Genomic DNA, 18,030 nt, shown 5'->3' with positions numbered 1-18,030 from the left:
ACTAGAAACAGAGGTAATTCCAAGAAAGCAGTGTGTGTGGAGAATATGAACACTGCATTTGGTTATTATATGAATAAAGCATGAAAAGAAAGTAGGAAACTAAGGAATGGCAATATTCTTACAGATCTTTAATAATCTTAATTCTGTTACAGATCGTCAGACAAGTTTAATTTTTATTTCATTATTTCATTCCTTTAAAGCAACACTAATTATTCTTCTTTATTCTTGTTTATACCACAGTTACAGGGAAGTTAAAACTGTCTTGTTTTAAGCTATGTATGTCACTGAAAATTGTAAGGAACACTAGGCAGTGCTGTAAATGATTCAGAACCAGTTCAGAGGCACTACAGCACCATAAAAAAGAGTAAACTGCATATTGACAAACTTAAGGTGATACCTGTACTTGTATAACAAGTTGGAGATATGCCTCTAATATAATGTTGAAAATGTTGATTACTTAGGACTATCCAAAGCTTAGATTTTGCTTCCAGAAAAAGCTTACAGTGAAAAAGTATTCATACTTGCAGTATTTTTTCAAGAATCTGTTACTCAGTATCAAAAATTAAATGTTTTCACTGTCTATGTTGAAGTTCAAAGCAAGCACTGTAAAGACTCTCTGCTCTTTTTAATTTTTTTTTAATCCTTAGAAATATCAATTTATTAACAGATAGTACTGGGTTTGGCTGGGATAGAGTTAATTCATAGCAGTCCATATAGTACATGTTTTAGATTTGTGACCAGAGCAGTGTTGATAACACATCCATGTTTTAGTTACTGCTGCACAGCATCAAGATCTTATCTGTTTCTCATGATGCTCCCCCACTGAGTAAGCAAGAGGGTGGGAGGGGACACAACTGTGACAGCTGATCTGAATTGACCAAAGAGATATTTCATGGCACAGAGTGCCATACTCTGCAATAAAATCAGGGGAATTTTTCAAAGTAGTCATTGCTTGGAAATCGACTGAGCATCAGTCTGCTAGTGATGAGTGACTGCTTGACATCACTTTATTTTATTTTTTTTTCGCCATCACTTATTAAACTGTCTTTGTTTTGACCTGTCTTTATTTTGGTTCTGTTTTGGTTTGTTTGTTTTTTGTTTTTTTTTTTTTTTTTTCCTTGGTTTTGACTTTTCGATTGTCTCCCTCATCCCACTGTGTGGAGTAAGCAAGTGTCTGGGTTGGTGCCTCATCTGCTAGCTGGGGTCAACCCATCATATTGATCAAGATCTTATACCATTCAGACTATTTCATACTCATTTCATAGACTGTTCAGACCATTAAAAATATGTGTCGGTAAACAAAGTACTCTCAAAAGACTAGTCTAGTGAAAAATTTCCTGCTACTATTTTTCTTTTCTTCACACAGTATCACAGTATGTTTGGGATTGGAAGGGACCTCAAAAGATCATCTAGTCCAATCCCCCTGCTGGAGCAGGAATGCCTAGATGAGGTCACACAGGAACATGTCCAGGCGGGTTTTGAATGTCTCCAGTGAAGGAGACTCCACAACCCCCCTGGGCAGCCTGTTCCAGTGCTCTGTCACCCTCACTGAGAAGAAGTTTCTTCTCAAATTTAAGTGGAACCTCTTGTGTTCCAGCTTGATCCCATTACCCCTTGTCCTATCAATGTTTGCCACCGAGAAGAGCCTGGCTCCATCCTCGTGGCACTCACCCTTTATATATTTATAAAGATTAAAAAGGTCACCCCTCAGTCTCCTCTTCTCCAAACTAAAGAGACCCGGCTCCCTCAGCCTTTCTTCATAAGGGAGGTGCTCCACTCCCTTAATCATCTTTGTTGCCCTACATTGGACTCTCTCCAGCAGCTCCGTGTCCTTCTTGAACTGAGGGGCCCAGAACTGGACAAAATATTCTAGATGGGGTCTCACCAGAGCAGAGTAGAGGGGAAGGAGGACCTCTCTCGATCTATTAACCAACCCCTTCTAATACACCCCAAGATGCCATTGGCCCTCCTGGCCACAAGGGCACAGTGCTGGCTCATGGTCATCCTGCTGTCCACCAGGACCCCAAGGTCCCTTTCCCCTACGCTGCTCTCTAATATGTAATTTCCCAACCTCTACTGGAACCTGGGGTTGTTCCTGCCCAGATGCAGGACTCTACACTTTCCCTTGTTAAATTTCATTAGGTTATTCCCCGCCCAACTCTCCAGCCTGTCCAGGTCCCGCTGGATGGCAACACAGCCTTCTGGCATGTCAGCCACTCCTCCCAGCTTAGTGTCATCAGCAAACTTGCTGATAGTACACTCTATTCTCATAAAAGACTATGAGGTTGGTCAAGCATGACTTACCCTTGGTAAAGCCATGTGGACTGCCCCTAATAACCCTCTTATCCTTCATATGCCTTGAGATGGCACCAAATATAAGCTGTTCCATTACTTTCCCAGGGACAGAGGTGAGGCTGACCGGTCTATAACTACCTGGGTCCTCCTTCTTGCCCTTTTTGAAGACTGGAGTGACTTTTGCTTTCCTCCAATCCCCAGGCACCTCTCCCGTTTCCCAAGACCTGGCAAAGACGATGGAGAGCGGTCTAGCAATGACTTCAGCCAGCTCCCTCAGCACCCGTGGATGCATCCCGTCTGGACCCATGGATTTATGGATGTCCAGACTACTTAATTGCTCCCTAACCCAGTCCTCATGGACTAAAGCAAACTCCTTCATTGACCTGGCTTCATCCGGGGTCTCCGGGGTACAGGGCTCCCCAGGACAGCCTCCGGCAGAGTAGACAGAGACAAAGAAGGCATTCAGTAATTCTGCCTTCTCTGTATCTTCTGCCACCAGGGCACCCACCCCATTCATCAGTGGGCCTACATTGCCTCTGGTATTAGTTTTATCTGCTATGTATTTGAAAAAGTTCTTTTTGCTGTCCTTACCCCTCTCGCCAGCTGTAATTCTAAGGAGGCCTTGGCTATCCTAGCTGCCTTCCTACATCCTCTAACATCAGCCTTATATTCCTCCCAAGTGGCCAGCCCCTGCTTCCATGACCTGTAAACTTTCCTCTTCTGCTTAGCATACCCAACAGATCCCTATTCAACCACACAGGCCTCCTGGCTCCCTTCCTTGACTTCCTACATGTGGGATGCTCTGATCCTAAGCGTGGAAGAAGTAATCTCTGAATGCAATCCAGCTATCTTGGGCCCCTTTTCCTTCAAGCAGTCTTGCCCGTGGGATTTCCCCTAGCAATTGCTTGAAAAGGCTGAAGTTAGCCCTGCTAAAGTCCAGGGTTGCAATTCTACTTGCTATTCTGTTCCTGCCACACAAGATGCTGAACTCCACCATCTTGTGGTCACTGCAACCCAGGCAGCCCTCAACCTTTACTGCTTCGACCAGACCCTCCTTATTAGTGAGGATGAGATCCAGCAGTGCAGCTCTCCTAGTCGGCTCCTCCACCTTCTGCATGAGGAAGTTATCATCAATGCACTGGAGGAACCTCCTGGCCTGTGGCTGGCTGGCTGAGTAGTCCTTCCAGCAAACATCAGGGAAGTTAAAATCACCCACAACAACCAAGGCCTGTGACTGTGAGGCTACTCTCAGCTGCCCATAGAAGGCCTCATCAACTTCCTCAGCCTGATCTGGTGGCCTGTAATAGACTCTTACAACAGTGTCACCCCTGCCAGCCTGCCCCTTAATTCTGACCCATATACTCTCAACTTGCTCCTTCTTACTTTTGTCTTCTCCCTTAGCATACCCTTCTGCATTTTCTTGAAAACATGAGGTATTTACCTGAGTAAGCATAAGAAAAACTCAATAAAATGAATGCCAAAACTTTATGATTAGCAATCAACTGCATAGAAAGTTCTAAGGAGTAATAGCAGATCAAAGACTTTCAACCGCTCACCAGTATTGCTGTCTTCCACATAATAACAAGAGATTAAAATATAGAAATATGATTACTGTCTGTATCTCTTCTGTTTGATAGTGGTAAGACCTCACATTTGAGTAATCTAATGACCTTTAAGAAGTTAATTTCAAAGCACGGGTAAGTGGATAAATATAGAAATTCTACAGTCAAGAGGCAAGAATGAACACAAATCTGAAAGGACCAACAATTGATATGGCTTGATAGAAAATAATGCATCAGTTTTCAACATATGGAAGCAGTTAAAGAGGGAAGTGGACTTATCACATTAAATAAACTTGTTCCAACAGTAACCTCTTTCCACAAGAATAAAACACCCCCTCCTCATTTTTAGTTATTTGCTTAAAGAAGCATTAACAGTCATAGGATAAAATATTTGATATTACTGCTTGTTAATCATGAAAAATGTATATTTAAGTAAATATAACAGTTTTCAGAATTGAATTGATGTGATCAGTTTCTCACTGTTATTATTTTTAACAGTATTATTAATTACGTCTCCAGATGTATTGAAAAGGAACACTCATTTAGATACCCAAAAAATAGCCAGCCAAAACTAAACCAAATAAAACAGAGAAAAAAATGACAGTACGCTAACTTTGTTTGTAAGTTAATGAAAACTACCATATATAAGCTGGAAACACTAGTGATACAATTCATGAGTCATTGCAGACATCTACCCCAAAATAAGCTGACTCAAATAGTGGATTCTTTTACCTATACAGAGAATACATGCACTTATTATAAGGTAACTCTAGGATACTAGGAGTGATGTACAGATATATAAACAAGACATACACATGTATTTTTGTGAACCTCTACCAACCATGTAATTAGCAAATGTGGATATTTGTAATTATCGTGTTCATCATGATTTAGAAATAGTAGTATTCAGTAACAGTTTATCAACTTTGAAGCTATTAGTAATTTAAAAGAACCAGCTAAATAAACAGAAATATGGAAAATATTTCTGCATTTTTAGAAAAAAACTTGTTTTAAAAATTGTTCCAGCACAACATCAAGCCCTATAGAATTTAGATAATGTCATCATTTGAGCAGTTCAGCTTTAACAATTCAGTAACATGTATTCATTTGTTATTTGAACACTACTTTTTCATTTATTAGTTCTTAATTTCAATTTTTTTTCTTAATTTCAAATTTGGGTTTGAAAAATAGTATCTTCATAAATTGAATAATAGTAATATGAATTAATATATGACGTTTATTTATCCAGCTTCTGAGTAAGAAGATGAAGACAGCTTCTGAATCACTGGCAAATTATTTATTCTTTAATCAGTTTCTTAGATTAATGCCATTAATTTAGAATTCCTAGCTTAGTATGTCTCTTAGGTTCTTCAATGTTTTCTTCTGGTTGTAACTATTCTAAGCAACTGCTACCATAGAGTTCACTTTCAGAACAGTAATGAATATATTAAAGCAAGATAGAACTAATACAAAATTTGAAAGTTTAATTTAATTATATGATCAATTTTTAGCATCCACACTCTTCACTTTGCTAACAAACTTTTTCTTCTTACAGATTTTTAACTAATGACAAATTCATAGTATCTCAAATGAAATTTTCTTAAGTTTTATTGAAAACAAAATTAGTGATTTCTTCTTTATCCATTAATTCTCTGTAGTTTGCATGAAAAACCTAAATTATTATTTCTCTTTACAGGACCTAGAATGTTAACATGAAATTCTGACCAATGAAGATGACCATTTTAACGGATGTGCTAACCTTTTGCTATGTCTACCCTGAGTAAAAGAGGGAGATAGGAAGAGTGATAATTTACCTAGAGCTTTGGCCAATTAAAAAATGTCCCAAGTATATATATGTCAAGTTTTTGTGATGTACAGTTGAATATACAGAAGAGCACAAAAGGAAATAATAAATCCACACTGAAAATATGTCAGAGAGTAATAATACAAACTTTGAATTTTCAAATGCTGACAGTAGGCTTAGTAGTTTCAATCTTTAGTTGGCCATTATTATACACATATTATAATGACAAAACAGGAATAAAAGCTAGTTTCAGAAATATAGACAGTAGTGTTTTGTTTTGTCTGTACTTGAAGATATTACAGACAGAATAATTACTAAGTCTTAAATATTCTCAATCTACTGGAAATCTAGTATAGCTATGTATTTCCAAGAATCTCTGCACCATGTCAAGCAGACCTATCTCACATTTGGCAAATGTGACTTCTGTTGCTGGTGGTGTTCTTTTCATTCAGTATATGGTACCAGAAACACAGCAAAGACAGTAGAAGACAATCCTGTGATGACTGATTGAGAATCTGAAATGGCTAGTTCATAGACTAAGTATATTGCCATAACTACTACATTTTTGTTTATTTTCTGTTTGTAAATGAAAGGTTACAAAACATTTAAGTAAACTTTGCATTAAACTTCTGGTTAAATCTGTTAAGTTTAATTCTAAAATAAATAGATGAGCTGTGAATATTGTCAAATTCTTGGGAAAACAACATATGTATAACCGAAACAGAGAATGAATACATAAACATATAAACGTGTATTACCAAAATGAGGATTGTTTTATTTAACTATATGGCAAATTTCAAGTAATCTAAGGAATCTGATAATAGAAATCACACTAAATTTTAAGCATTGGAAACAAACAAAAAAAATAGTGTAAAGTACTGTTAATCTATCAAATTCAGTCTCTGTTTATGGAATTTTCACAAGGTATTTATGATTCGATTGATTTTTCAAATTTTGAATTTAGTCGAGTTCAGGAGTCCAACATACTGAAAAGTCCATTTGCAGCCAATAAATGACATATGAACAAAAAAAAAAATAAAATAAAAAAAATCTTATTGGTCTTAACCTTTGTGGTTCTTATAGTATTAAGCATCAGGAGCATGCGAACTAGGAACCAGTCATAGATAATAGCAAACAAATAACTGTAAACATTATTTTTATGCCATAAAAACTATAAAAAGCATTTTTTTCTATTTCTGTGCAAGTTCTTCTTTACTGATAATTTACCAAAACATTTTCAGTATATTAACACTTCCATAAATGTATTACTAAAATTTAACCTGTCTTCAAAACTGTGCATATGTTCTTAATTATTCTTATGGGCAGAAATTCTCAATTCCAACACAAAAAATAACTTTTATTCATGCACTACACCGACTGTTATACTATCTATACCATACAAACATAAATGACACTGATGCATATGCCAAATTCACTTCAGTTATACAAAGGTAAGCACAGGAATAGCTTGGACATGAAAATTATGATACAGCAACTAACAGTGGATAATAACTATTGATTTATTATGTGTTTGCTATTATAAATAAGATTCTGAAGCTTATGTTTTATGATCCTACAACTTAGTATGAAAAAATAAAATATTTCAAATGCACATTGATACAGATATATTAATATATATACTTTTCTAAGTAGCATATACTCCTAAACAAATAAAAAAATGTAGGCAAGTAAATACCCTACTTTTTAGAGATTTTATTATTCTCAACAGAATTGATATCAAGGTATTCAGGAAGAATTAAACTCAGACAACATTAGCCATGAAAAATTAACTTTCTAGTCAAAAGCTACTTATGTAGGCTACCTATGCATCGTCAGAAAGCGTTTTCTCTCAGTTATCTCGACCATAATTTTAAAACCAGAACAACTGTTCTGAGGTTATTCTGAACATGTGGTTCTCTACTCTGACTTACACAGGAAGCCCAGGTTGACTGCACACATGCATACGTGGACCTAGTTTTATGAAATAACTTTGGTCTAAGTTCTCTGACTACATATACACATTTTTGTAATATGGGTATCACTTAGAAGCTTGCATTGACAAAAAAAGAGTCAATTGTTAAGCATCTGAACTGCTGTTTAAGATTTATGCCTAGTTTTCTAACCTATTAATCAAAATAAGAAGAATAAGCATTGTGCTCTCAATTTGAAATGCTTTCAAGTATAGACTACGCAGTGCACTAATACTTCTAACACTAATTATATTAGGAAAAGATTAAATAAATTTGGCTAAGGAAATATGGAGAATATGAGAGTACATTAAAAAGTAAGAGGTGTATTACCATGCTTTTCCATGCTGTCAATCTGCAAATCCATGGACAATGACTACACATACAAGCAAATGAAAGCAGCTGACCACGTACCCACACACCTTGGCAGAGGTGCACTCCATACTCTTCGGCCACCACCAAGACAAATAATCTCTGAAGCTCCTTCTAAACGATATCCAGATGAACAAGAGAATGTCAGAGTATCTCCCACTCCAAAATTAAATCCTATTCTGTTACCAAATTGTGGGATCCCAGGATCTTCACAAGGTTCAAGATTATATTCTGAAAACAAGAGAGCAAGTCAGATTGTAGAAGTGAATACATGTTTTCAATCAGTCATATTTGTCATTTTGTAGTCTAGTAATTTCTGTATATTTCCACCTGTCTATCAATACAGATTTCAGATTTAAAAACCAAAATGAATGTGTGAACGTTAAATTTGCAATTATACTACATTAAAACATGAAGACTGATGAATATGTACACAATGTTCTAAAGATGCATGAAACAACATGCTTTATCACTCTTGTAAAAGCCATAAATATTCCAGGTACATAAGACAAATGTAAACAATGGCACAGAATAAAAGTCCAAATAATTGACACTTGGGCTCATCTGGAATTTCACTAACTGAAATTAGTTCTGTTTCCTCCCCTCATTTGATAATTTCTTATAGTTAACTGTCATCTTATCTATCGTGTAGCAGAAAAGTCTCTACAGAGGCAGAGAGGATTTCTAACTTTGAATTGTTGTGTTTAGGAAACAGCTTATGTAATATTATGATTCAGTATATGTGTACATCAAAATCACTTCAAGTTTAAACTTATTTTCTCTTTACATAAAATAGTGAAAAAGTTGGTTGTTACCAGTACTTCCTTACCAGAGAAAGAAATATTAAATCCTTCATATGATATTGAAAAATCTGAAATAAAACGCAACTGAGCCCTGAAATTTCCATAGAGACCAGCATTGATTGGTGAAGGAAGCTCTGAGCCAGTCAGACGTGCTAATGGATGTGTGAAACTGCCATTCTCTGTTATTAATAAGTAGTCATGGTGATCCTCCAAATGAAAGGTGTAGAAGGTGAACTGCACTCCTATTAGAAAAAGTAGAATTAGATTCACATATCACACTGTGAAGATCAATGCAGTTAAACCAAGGATTAAATTCATGTATTTCATTATAAATCATGGTTCAGAAAATGAAAATAATCCAGTTCTTCTAAAAATTAGTATATTTTCTGATTTCGATATTAAAATACCTTTTGGTTTTGATACTATCTTTTACTTTTGCCTCTATTGCAAAATGGATGCTTGATTCATAGAATTCAAATACATATGCTTGCATTTCTATGTAAAATCCAATGATGCACTGTGTATATTCAAAATTAAAAACTGGCTGTGGCAGAATGGAAAAGGTAAACCTTATTTCTTACAGTCACCAGTATCCTTGTACAGCAGCAATGAAAAGAAAGGTTATAAAATATATGACGTTATATTCTTATCGCACATCCAGTAACAGCAGCATTTCCTTCCCAAAAAAATGGGAGGTCTCTTTATAAGATGTGGCATATGTCAACAATATATCTTTTTGCAAACCATCAGATACAAACCACATATCTAGAAAGGAAGATATATCCTGCAACACAATAGCAATAAAATAGCAATAAATAGCAATTTAAAGGTGAAGACAGACACTTTTTATTTGATTCTCTAAGACTTAGACCACAATCTTTGGGTAGAATGCACATAAACTTCAAAATTAAAAAAAAAAAAAAAATAGAGAAAAAGGAAAAAGAAACAGGGGAATACATTAGGTAGCTTGAATATTATTTAGACCTCGAGTGTAATAGAATTCTCAGTTTCTTCTAAAAAGTCACAAACCAATGATTCAGGCTCTGTAAAATATATTTAATGATGTAATGCTTGGGAAGATGTGATTGAATATGAAGCCTGATGATCACTGGGTACTCTCACAGACAACAGACATAGTTTAATCAAAAAGCAAACAAATATTTTGCCTTCTTACTTTTCCACACCCCCTCCACCAAGAACTTCCCAACAGGGTAACAAAATTAATTTTGGGACTGATAAACTCTGAAATGGTTTATTTCTTTTTATCATAGTTTTTCATAAGAGAAAGCAGTGATTTGACATAAAAAGTTCTTAAGAGAAAAATGTGATATAAGAGATATATACAGAATGAAGCTGAGATTCAGGCCATATTTGTTGCATTTACTACAATCAAAATTAATTTTGTTTATTTTTATGTATTCATGAATAGTGCAAAAAGAAAATCAGAAATGCTGAAGAAAATTTTATGGTAGTAAATAAAAATAATGGAATTCCTGTGAATCATGGCTGAACAACACTGAGTGTTGTTCAAACATCAGATTCAAGGTTTAACTCAAGGGAATTTTTCAATCAATTTTCCAGATTGCCATGACATTTCTAAGCAAAACACCAAGGTATATTCCAGCCGTAGCTGTACAATTTGGTTTTCTTGGGAAAATATTCTAATCACATTAATATATGCTATGTGGTAGATTGTGTCTTCTCATTAGAAGAATTTTAAAAGAAATGTTCAGGGAGATTATTTCTCTTTCTGCCTCATGTGTACCTTTCTATATAAGGGAAATATTTAAAAATCTGAAATGAAGATAGAAAGACATAACACTCTAATGTAATTTCTCCATATTACAATCCAGTCTGTTGAGAGAGGGGTAAATTAACTGTTTTGTTAGTAAATGGTTTAAAATATACCATTGGTACTCCATAAATTTCACTTGACCATATATTGAATTGCTTGCTAAGAGCAGAAAAAATAAAATAATTATTCTTATGATAGATGTTTCCTTTCCACTAATACCAATTACTAGTAATATTAACTATACCTAACGGGAGAGGTGCCCGAGGATTGGAGGAATGCAAATGTCACTCCAGTCTTCAAAAAGGGCAAGAAGGAGGACCCGGGTAATTATAGACCGGTCAGCCTCACCTCTGTCCCTGGGAAAGTAATGGAACAGCTTGTCCTTGGTGCCATCTCAAGGCATATCAAGGATAAGAGGGTTATTGGGGGCAGACAGCATGGCTTTACCAAGGGTAGGTCATGCTTGACCAACCTCATAGCCTTTTATGAGAATGTAACAAGGTGGATGGATGATGCCAGAGCGGTGGATGTGGTCTACCTTGACTTCAGTAAAGCCTTTGACACAGTCTCCCACAGCATCCTCACAGCTAAGTTGAGGAGGTGTGGTCTAGACAATGGAGTAGTGAGGTGGGTTGCAAACTGGCTTAGGGAGAGAAGCCAGAGAGTGGTAGTCAATGGTGCGGAGTCTAGTTGGAGGCCAGTATCTAGTGGAGTGCCTCAGGGGTCAGTGCTGGGGCCAATATTATTCAATATATTCATTAACGATTTGGACGAGGGAATTGAGTGTACTATCAGCAAGTTTGCTGATGACACCAAGCTGGGAGGAGTGGCTGACATACCGGAGGGCTGTGCTGCCATCCAGCAGGACCTGGACAGGCTGGAGAGTTGGGCAGGGAATAACCTAATGAAATTTAACAAGGGAAAGTGTAGAGTCCTGCATCTGGGCAGGAACAACCCCACGTTCCAGTAGAGGTTGGGAGATTACATATTAGAGAGCAGTGTAGGGGAAAGGGACCTGGGGGTCCTGGTGGACAACAGGATGACCGTGAGCCAGCACTGTGCCCTTGTGGCCAGGAAGGCCAATGGCATCCTGGGGTGTATTAGAAGGGGTTGGTTAGTAGATCGAGAGAGGTCCTCCTTTCCTTCTACTCCGCCCTGGTGAGACCACATCTAGAATATTGTGTCCAGTTCTGGGCCCCTCAGTTCCAGAAGGACAGGGAACTGCTGGAGAGGGTCCAGCGCAGGGCAACAAAGATGATTAAGGGAGTGGAGCATCTCCCTTATGAAGAAAGGCTGAGGGAGCTGGGTCTCTTTAGTTTGGAGAAGAGGAGACTGAGGGGTGACCTTTTTAATCTTTATAAATATATAAAGGGTGAGTGCCACGAGGATGGAGCCAGGCTCTTCGCGGTGGCAAACAATGATAGGACAAGGGGTAATGGGATCAAGCTGGAACACAAGAGGTTCCACTTAAATTTGAGAAGAAACTTCTTCTCAGTGAGGGTGACAGACACTGGAACAGGCTGCCCAGAGGGGTTGTGGAGTCTCCTTCGCTGGAGACATTCAAAACCCGCCTGGACATGTTCCTGTGTGACCTCACCTAGGCATTCCTGCTCCAGCAGGGGGATTGGACTAGATGATCTTTTGAGGTCCCTTCCAATCCCAAACATACTGTGATACTGTGTGTTTAAAAGAGTACCCCACAGCATTCTGGAGCTACAAGTTATATAGATTTTCTTGTCAGTCTGATCTTAAACTACCAAAATTTGTCAAAAAAAAAAAAAAAAAGTGGCAAAAGGAAAAATTAATTAATTATTTTTTTAAAAAACATATCACCAGTTAATGGCCAATAGAAGGTACTCCTTGACATTCTTAAGTCGGTATTGTATTAGACATGAAACTGACTTCTGGAACAGAGTTTTTCTCCTTCACTATGGAATAACCCATTTATGTATATAAGATTGATTTTTGCCAAATGCTAACTTATATAAAACTTAGTGTCCTCATGGCCAATTCATCTGGGGACTATATAAGCCCCCTGGACATAAGATGATAGAGATAATTAGGCACTTCCAGAGGATCAGTCAGTCCATCCACTTCAGATACTTTTTTAGGGTGAGATGATTAATATCCTGAAGATATATACATTTGCCGATTAAATACAGAAGTGGCTACCTTTCTCATGCAGTACTACATGAGCTTAAATTATTAATATCTTTTTGCCAACAAGAACAAAATATGAAAAATTCACACAATATTTCCAACTACAACAACTCCTCAGTCTTTAATTGATTCCAGCAGATCTTCGAGCAGCATGAATCAAAATGCTCAAGACAAATTACCACATAGCATTCATATTTAATATTTTTTTCCTTAATAACATTTCCATAAGATAACATGAAACTTATTGCAACAAACATTCTAGTCCATATGTATCTGAGCATACATGCTTGTAAATAGGTATGTTTATCCTATTAGTCTATTTAGCTCTACAGATTATTTCTGTATATTTGTTTTCTCAGGATTCTCATCATATTTGGTGGTTTTTTTTTCAATACTCTCACATAAAATTTAACCGCATTGAGAATTTCAGCTCTTATTTATCCCAAACTGTAAGTATTTCTCTAGCTGAGGGTATAAGGAAAAAAAGATAAATCTCAAAACTGCTGTGTAATTTTCAAACAAACAAACAAAAAAAACCCCTTTCTTCCACAATCTCATTTTTTATTTAAGAAAGTGTTAATAAAATATCATTCACAAATCCTGAAAAATATGGCTTAATTTGGTTTTATGTTTACTGTAGAATTTACATATTTTTCAGTCACATGTTACTCCATTGAAGGTAAACCCTTATCCATCTCTGCATCTTCTTTTCAATGACCACATTGCAAAGCTTGGGTTGGTTTTCCAGTGACTTTTCAGATAGGCTTCTAAATAAATTACTACAGGGCTGTTTTCTTACAGTTTCTTGCTTACCAAGAAGAACAGTTATATTCTTCCCACATCTTTTCTCCTTTGCAAAAGATCCACTGTACCTTATTTTCCTGCAACTCTAAAACCAATGTATCAATACCTAGAGATAACAAGGGCAAATGTAGCATTTGTATGTAGCCTCAGAAATTTCAGAATGCTTTTTCACAGTGGACACTTACAAGCAAATTATATTGACACAGTGGCATTATTTGGTAGTAAGAGGAGGTTGTGGAATAGCTGGAGGAATAATTTTGAGAGACACACTTTGCCACTTTAACACTTTAAGGAGCTTTAAATGAGACATCCAGTTGGAGCGATTTAACATCTAGATGAAGAACTATCACACTATTTGTACAAAGTAGAACATGAGGATCACAGATTAGCATAATTCTCTGTTAGGGAAGTCTTATTTTTATGTTATCAATAGATCATTAATAAAGGAATACATCAACAGTATACTTTGTAATGATTTTCATGCCCTCAAAGAGAAAAATGATGAAATTCAGAACTGAACTTGTCTCTTATTGAGTTCCATTATTTATTATTTTTCCCTCTACATTTATTTCTAAATTATATTATTTATTCAATCCATAAATATATATTAAACTGCCATTTATATGCTGCCACTCTGAAAATGTGTCTCAGTAAGCTGAAACAGTTTCTTTTCTTCAAAATAATAGGATTTTTTTGTCAGATATTTACTTGTCAACAGCTAGTCATAATGTAAAATTTAGCACAATGAGTAACCTTTTAAACAACTCTTCTCTCATTACATGAATTCCTTTTTTATGCTATAATATAAATAAAATCTTCATTTAAGTCTTCGCTTCAGATTCTTCTGTTGATACCCAGGCTAAATATCAATGACTTCTTCTAGCTAATCTCTGTCTAAGATAAGGCATTTCCTCCTCAACACAGAAAAAGCATTCATCCTCTTTTAATCGGAACAAATTAATGTGCATACAACCGTTACTTGGACTATAAACTTTTAGGGACTTCCTGTTGTGTAAAAAGCATTAAGACCTAGTTCACACCTGGAATCCCAGGAATTACTACAATAAAAATAAACAAAAACAAACATCAGAAATACAATTCCTACTCCATATCTCCAAACATAGACCTACACCTGTAGCAGAGAATACTGGACTTATATACGATAAAAATAGGCAGAAAAAGAGACGAGGATTTATTTACCTTTTCCATGGGTAACATCCACAGTCCACGTACAATTCAAAGAATTTGGATACAGATCAGGATAACCAGGGGACAAAATTGTTCCACTAGGTCCTCTAACATCTCCACCACATAAAGCTAGAAATAACAAATATAATAATAATAAAATAATTAATATAGAACTTACAGATGAGAGAAAATATATGAAAATATTAAAACACCTTCTGGCTTTAAAATTATTTAAAAATTGCTGGTCAGCAATTCCACATATAACTACAGCCCATTTTTACACAATAATAAAATAATCAATGAATAATTAACATTTCTATAGGTATTAATCCCTAGCTGTTTTTTCATATTTTATTGAGACTCTGTGAAAATCACAAGTTCAGCAGGAAGATGAAGGTAGACAAAGATATGGATTCAAACAATATAGATGTGTCCACAAGCTAAGGCTGGAAAGTTAAAATGCTACAGAGTAGATGTTGCTATTGAAGAATTACTGACTGAAAATATTATTGCAGGGAAGCATGACATCCTTTGTTGTATCTAATTATTGCATATGCATCTGTATCTTTAACGTAAATGATAATGACAATTAACAATATGAGAACAAGTCTTTCTACAGTATCAATAGTGACTTTGTAAAAGTAATCAGTAATTGAGCAATATAAAAATTAAATCAGCGCTTGAATTAATACAAAATACAAAAATAAAATCTTACAACACTGGCATAAATATCTTCATATTTCACTGTTACATTTTAATGCTGAATTTTTCATTCCAGAGCTTTTGAAGTACTAATCTAATTGAGTAATTTTTAGTGGTGAAGAGGCTCTTATTCCTTAGAATTATCTTTTTATCAAAAACAGTGATTAAAACTCACTACCAAGCAAAGTTATTACATGATACTTCTCTGAATATAGATTATTTCAGAAGGACATTATAAAAGAAATTAGTATTTCTACTTTTTTTTTCTTCAAGATTAAAACCACCTATTTCTTTTCTTTTTCTTAGCCTAATTATACACATTATTAAAATTATTTTGTAGCAATGTTCCAGAATACATAAAAACCCAGTAAACTATATTATTGCCACCAGACTTCAGTCAACTAATATTTACTGTTCTAGGAATGCTAATTGCAGTTCTTAATATGAGCAGCTCTTCCAAATCAACACAAACTCTCCCTTTTCAGCCTTCAGTAGTCAAACTTTCAACCAGTGTCCTTTCAGAATTGTTACAGGTATCAACTGTACCTTCTCTGAGCCCAGACCTTAACCTAAGCCAGTATTCAGCACTCCCATTTTTAACAATAAGGTTTTCTCTTCAGCCAACGCTAAAGCTGTTAAAAGGAACTTTGAAAGATAAGTAAATGGCAGTTACTTGTCTGCAATTCCAATCGATACAACTATCAACCCCTCTTTGCCTTGTCTAAGCTGATTCTCACCTGCTGCTCATGCCTGTGCTTCCCAGTTGCTGCCACAGGACTGAGGGTAAGGGAAGGAGCCTGTCACAGGCTGGAGAAGAAACATCTCTTCCTGAGAGAGGCTGCCTCGTCTGCACTAGCTGGTTTAACTGGCTCCTACTCCTCATATAATCTCAGCAGCAGCTACCAATGTAGCACTCAACAACATGGATGGTAACAGTGGGAGAAATTTGGCCTTCCAATATCTGAACAGTGTTCAAACAACATCTTCATACTTCCTCAAGAGAAAGGTGGTGTAATGTGTTACATCATGCAATTTATTCTACTATATCTTGCTATTTTTTCTATTTATGACAATTTCTACCACACATTGATGGGGTAAATCATGAAAGTTATACCCTTATTTTCTTTTGCTATTAATGCTATTTATTTGAGAATAAATACATTGACTGGGCATTATTTCTGCTTGTAGAAGTACATTCAAAACTAACTTGAGTACCAGCCATACAGTGTACGGAAAGAATATCCTTAATTTACCTTCTGTTTTACCCTCTACCTAAGCAGATGTTTGTCACAAGGAAATACATGCATTTTTCAGACATTTTACTAACACTGTGGAATGTTTTCATAAAGGTCAATATTTTTTCATAGAGAGGTTACTTGCATTCCATGCCACCATTATCTTTAGGGCATGAATAAAAATAAATATACATTTAATTAGAGTTTTCTTATAAAGCAGAAATGAAATCTTTTGTCCTATTTCTAGCCTTTTGGCCTAGTTGTAAGCTGGAAATTTGCAGATCCAGTACCTTATGCTGAAATAGAACGTTCTAGGACCACAACTGCCTAATCTCATAATTGTTACCACAGGGGAATAACCTCCCAGCATACTAATTTTCCTCCTCACTTCTCTGATGAAGAGATAATGAAGGTAAGCACTGTCCACTTATGACCAGATCTGGTTATATTTAGATATTAGTAAAACAGTGTCAGGGGCACGGCAGCACATTATTTGAGCTTCTGATTCTACCTACTTTGTCCATACCCTAGGTCAGCCCTATTAAATAAGAAAATGCAATTAGTTTTTATAATCATGGGAAACATCACAAACAAATAATGTATTTTACAGTGGGTGTTTGGAAAACCTTTCAGGCACCCCAATGGTGACAAAACGTCTCTGGCACACCATCAGGCACTCAATGTAAGTCTGTGAAGGCTAGCAGATGGCAAACAAAAGGCATCAAGGGACGAGTATTTTACAAAACAAAGCCAAGTTGACAGATCTGAAATATAAAATGTGCTCTGGTCCTGATAAGATGGCAAACAGCCTAAGCATATAATATCACTCCTAGTATCTGATAGTTTTTCAGAGTGCAAAGGAAAACAGAAAACAAAAACGAGAGCTATAAAGATGACTAGGGGTCTGGGACATCTTTCTTATGAGGAAAGGCTGAGAGAGCTGAGTCTGTTCAGCCTGGAGAAGGCTGAGAGGGGATCTTATCATGTTTATAAATATCCCAAGGGTGGATGTCAAGAGGATGGGGCCAAATTGCTTTCAGTGGTACCCAGTAATAGAATGAGGGGCAACAGGCACAGGTTGAAGCATAGGAGGTTCCATCTGAATATGATGAGAAACTTCTTTACTTTGAGGGCACCAGAGCACTGGAACAGGCTGCCCATAGAGATTGTGGAATCTCCTCCTCTGCAGACATTCAAAACCCGTCTGGACACATTCCTGTGTGATCTACTCTAGGTGAACCTGCTTTAGCAGATGGGTTGGATTAAATCATCTCCGGAGGTCCCTTCCAACCCCAAACATTCTGTGATTCTGTGATATGAAAATAAACACAGCAAAAGATAAA

General features: G+C 36.3%; 1 protein-coding gene across 3 annotated transcripts in view; it reads right to left on the bottom strand.

Moving 5' to 3' along the window:
- CSMD3 (CUB and Sushi multiple domains 3) overlaps positions 1–18,030 on the bottom strand; it is a gene marked incomplete at its 5' end in the record, with an annotated part of 631,488 nt that overhangs the window by 222,762 nt on the left and 390,696 nt on the right. For all 3 annotated transcript variants that reach the window (XM_082045128.1, XM_082045129.1, XM_082045130.1), the window contains 3 exons: positions 8,043–8,231; positions 8,830–9,045; positions 14,763–14,879. In XM_082045128.1, coding sequence (XP_081901254.1) covers positions 8,043–8,231; positions 8,830–9,045; positions 14,763–14,879 — 522 coding nt within the window. The remainder of the gene's footprint in view (positions 1–8,042; positions 8,232–8,829; positions 9,046–14,762; positions 14,880–18,030) is intronic.

Source organism: Streptopelia decaocto (genome assembly GCF_964273445.1).
Source record: "Streptopelia decaocto genome assembly, chromosome: 2".
In the NCBI taxonomy this organism is placed as follows: Eukaryota; Metazoa; Chordata; class Aves; order Columbiformes; family Columbidae; genus Streptopelia; species Streptopelia decaocto.
Note: the sequence above shows the minus strand (reverse complement) of the source record. Positions and strands in the feature narration are given on the sequence as shown.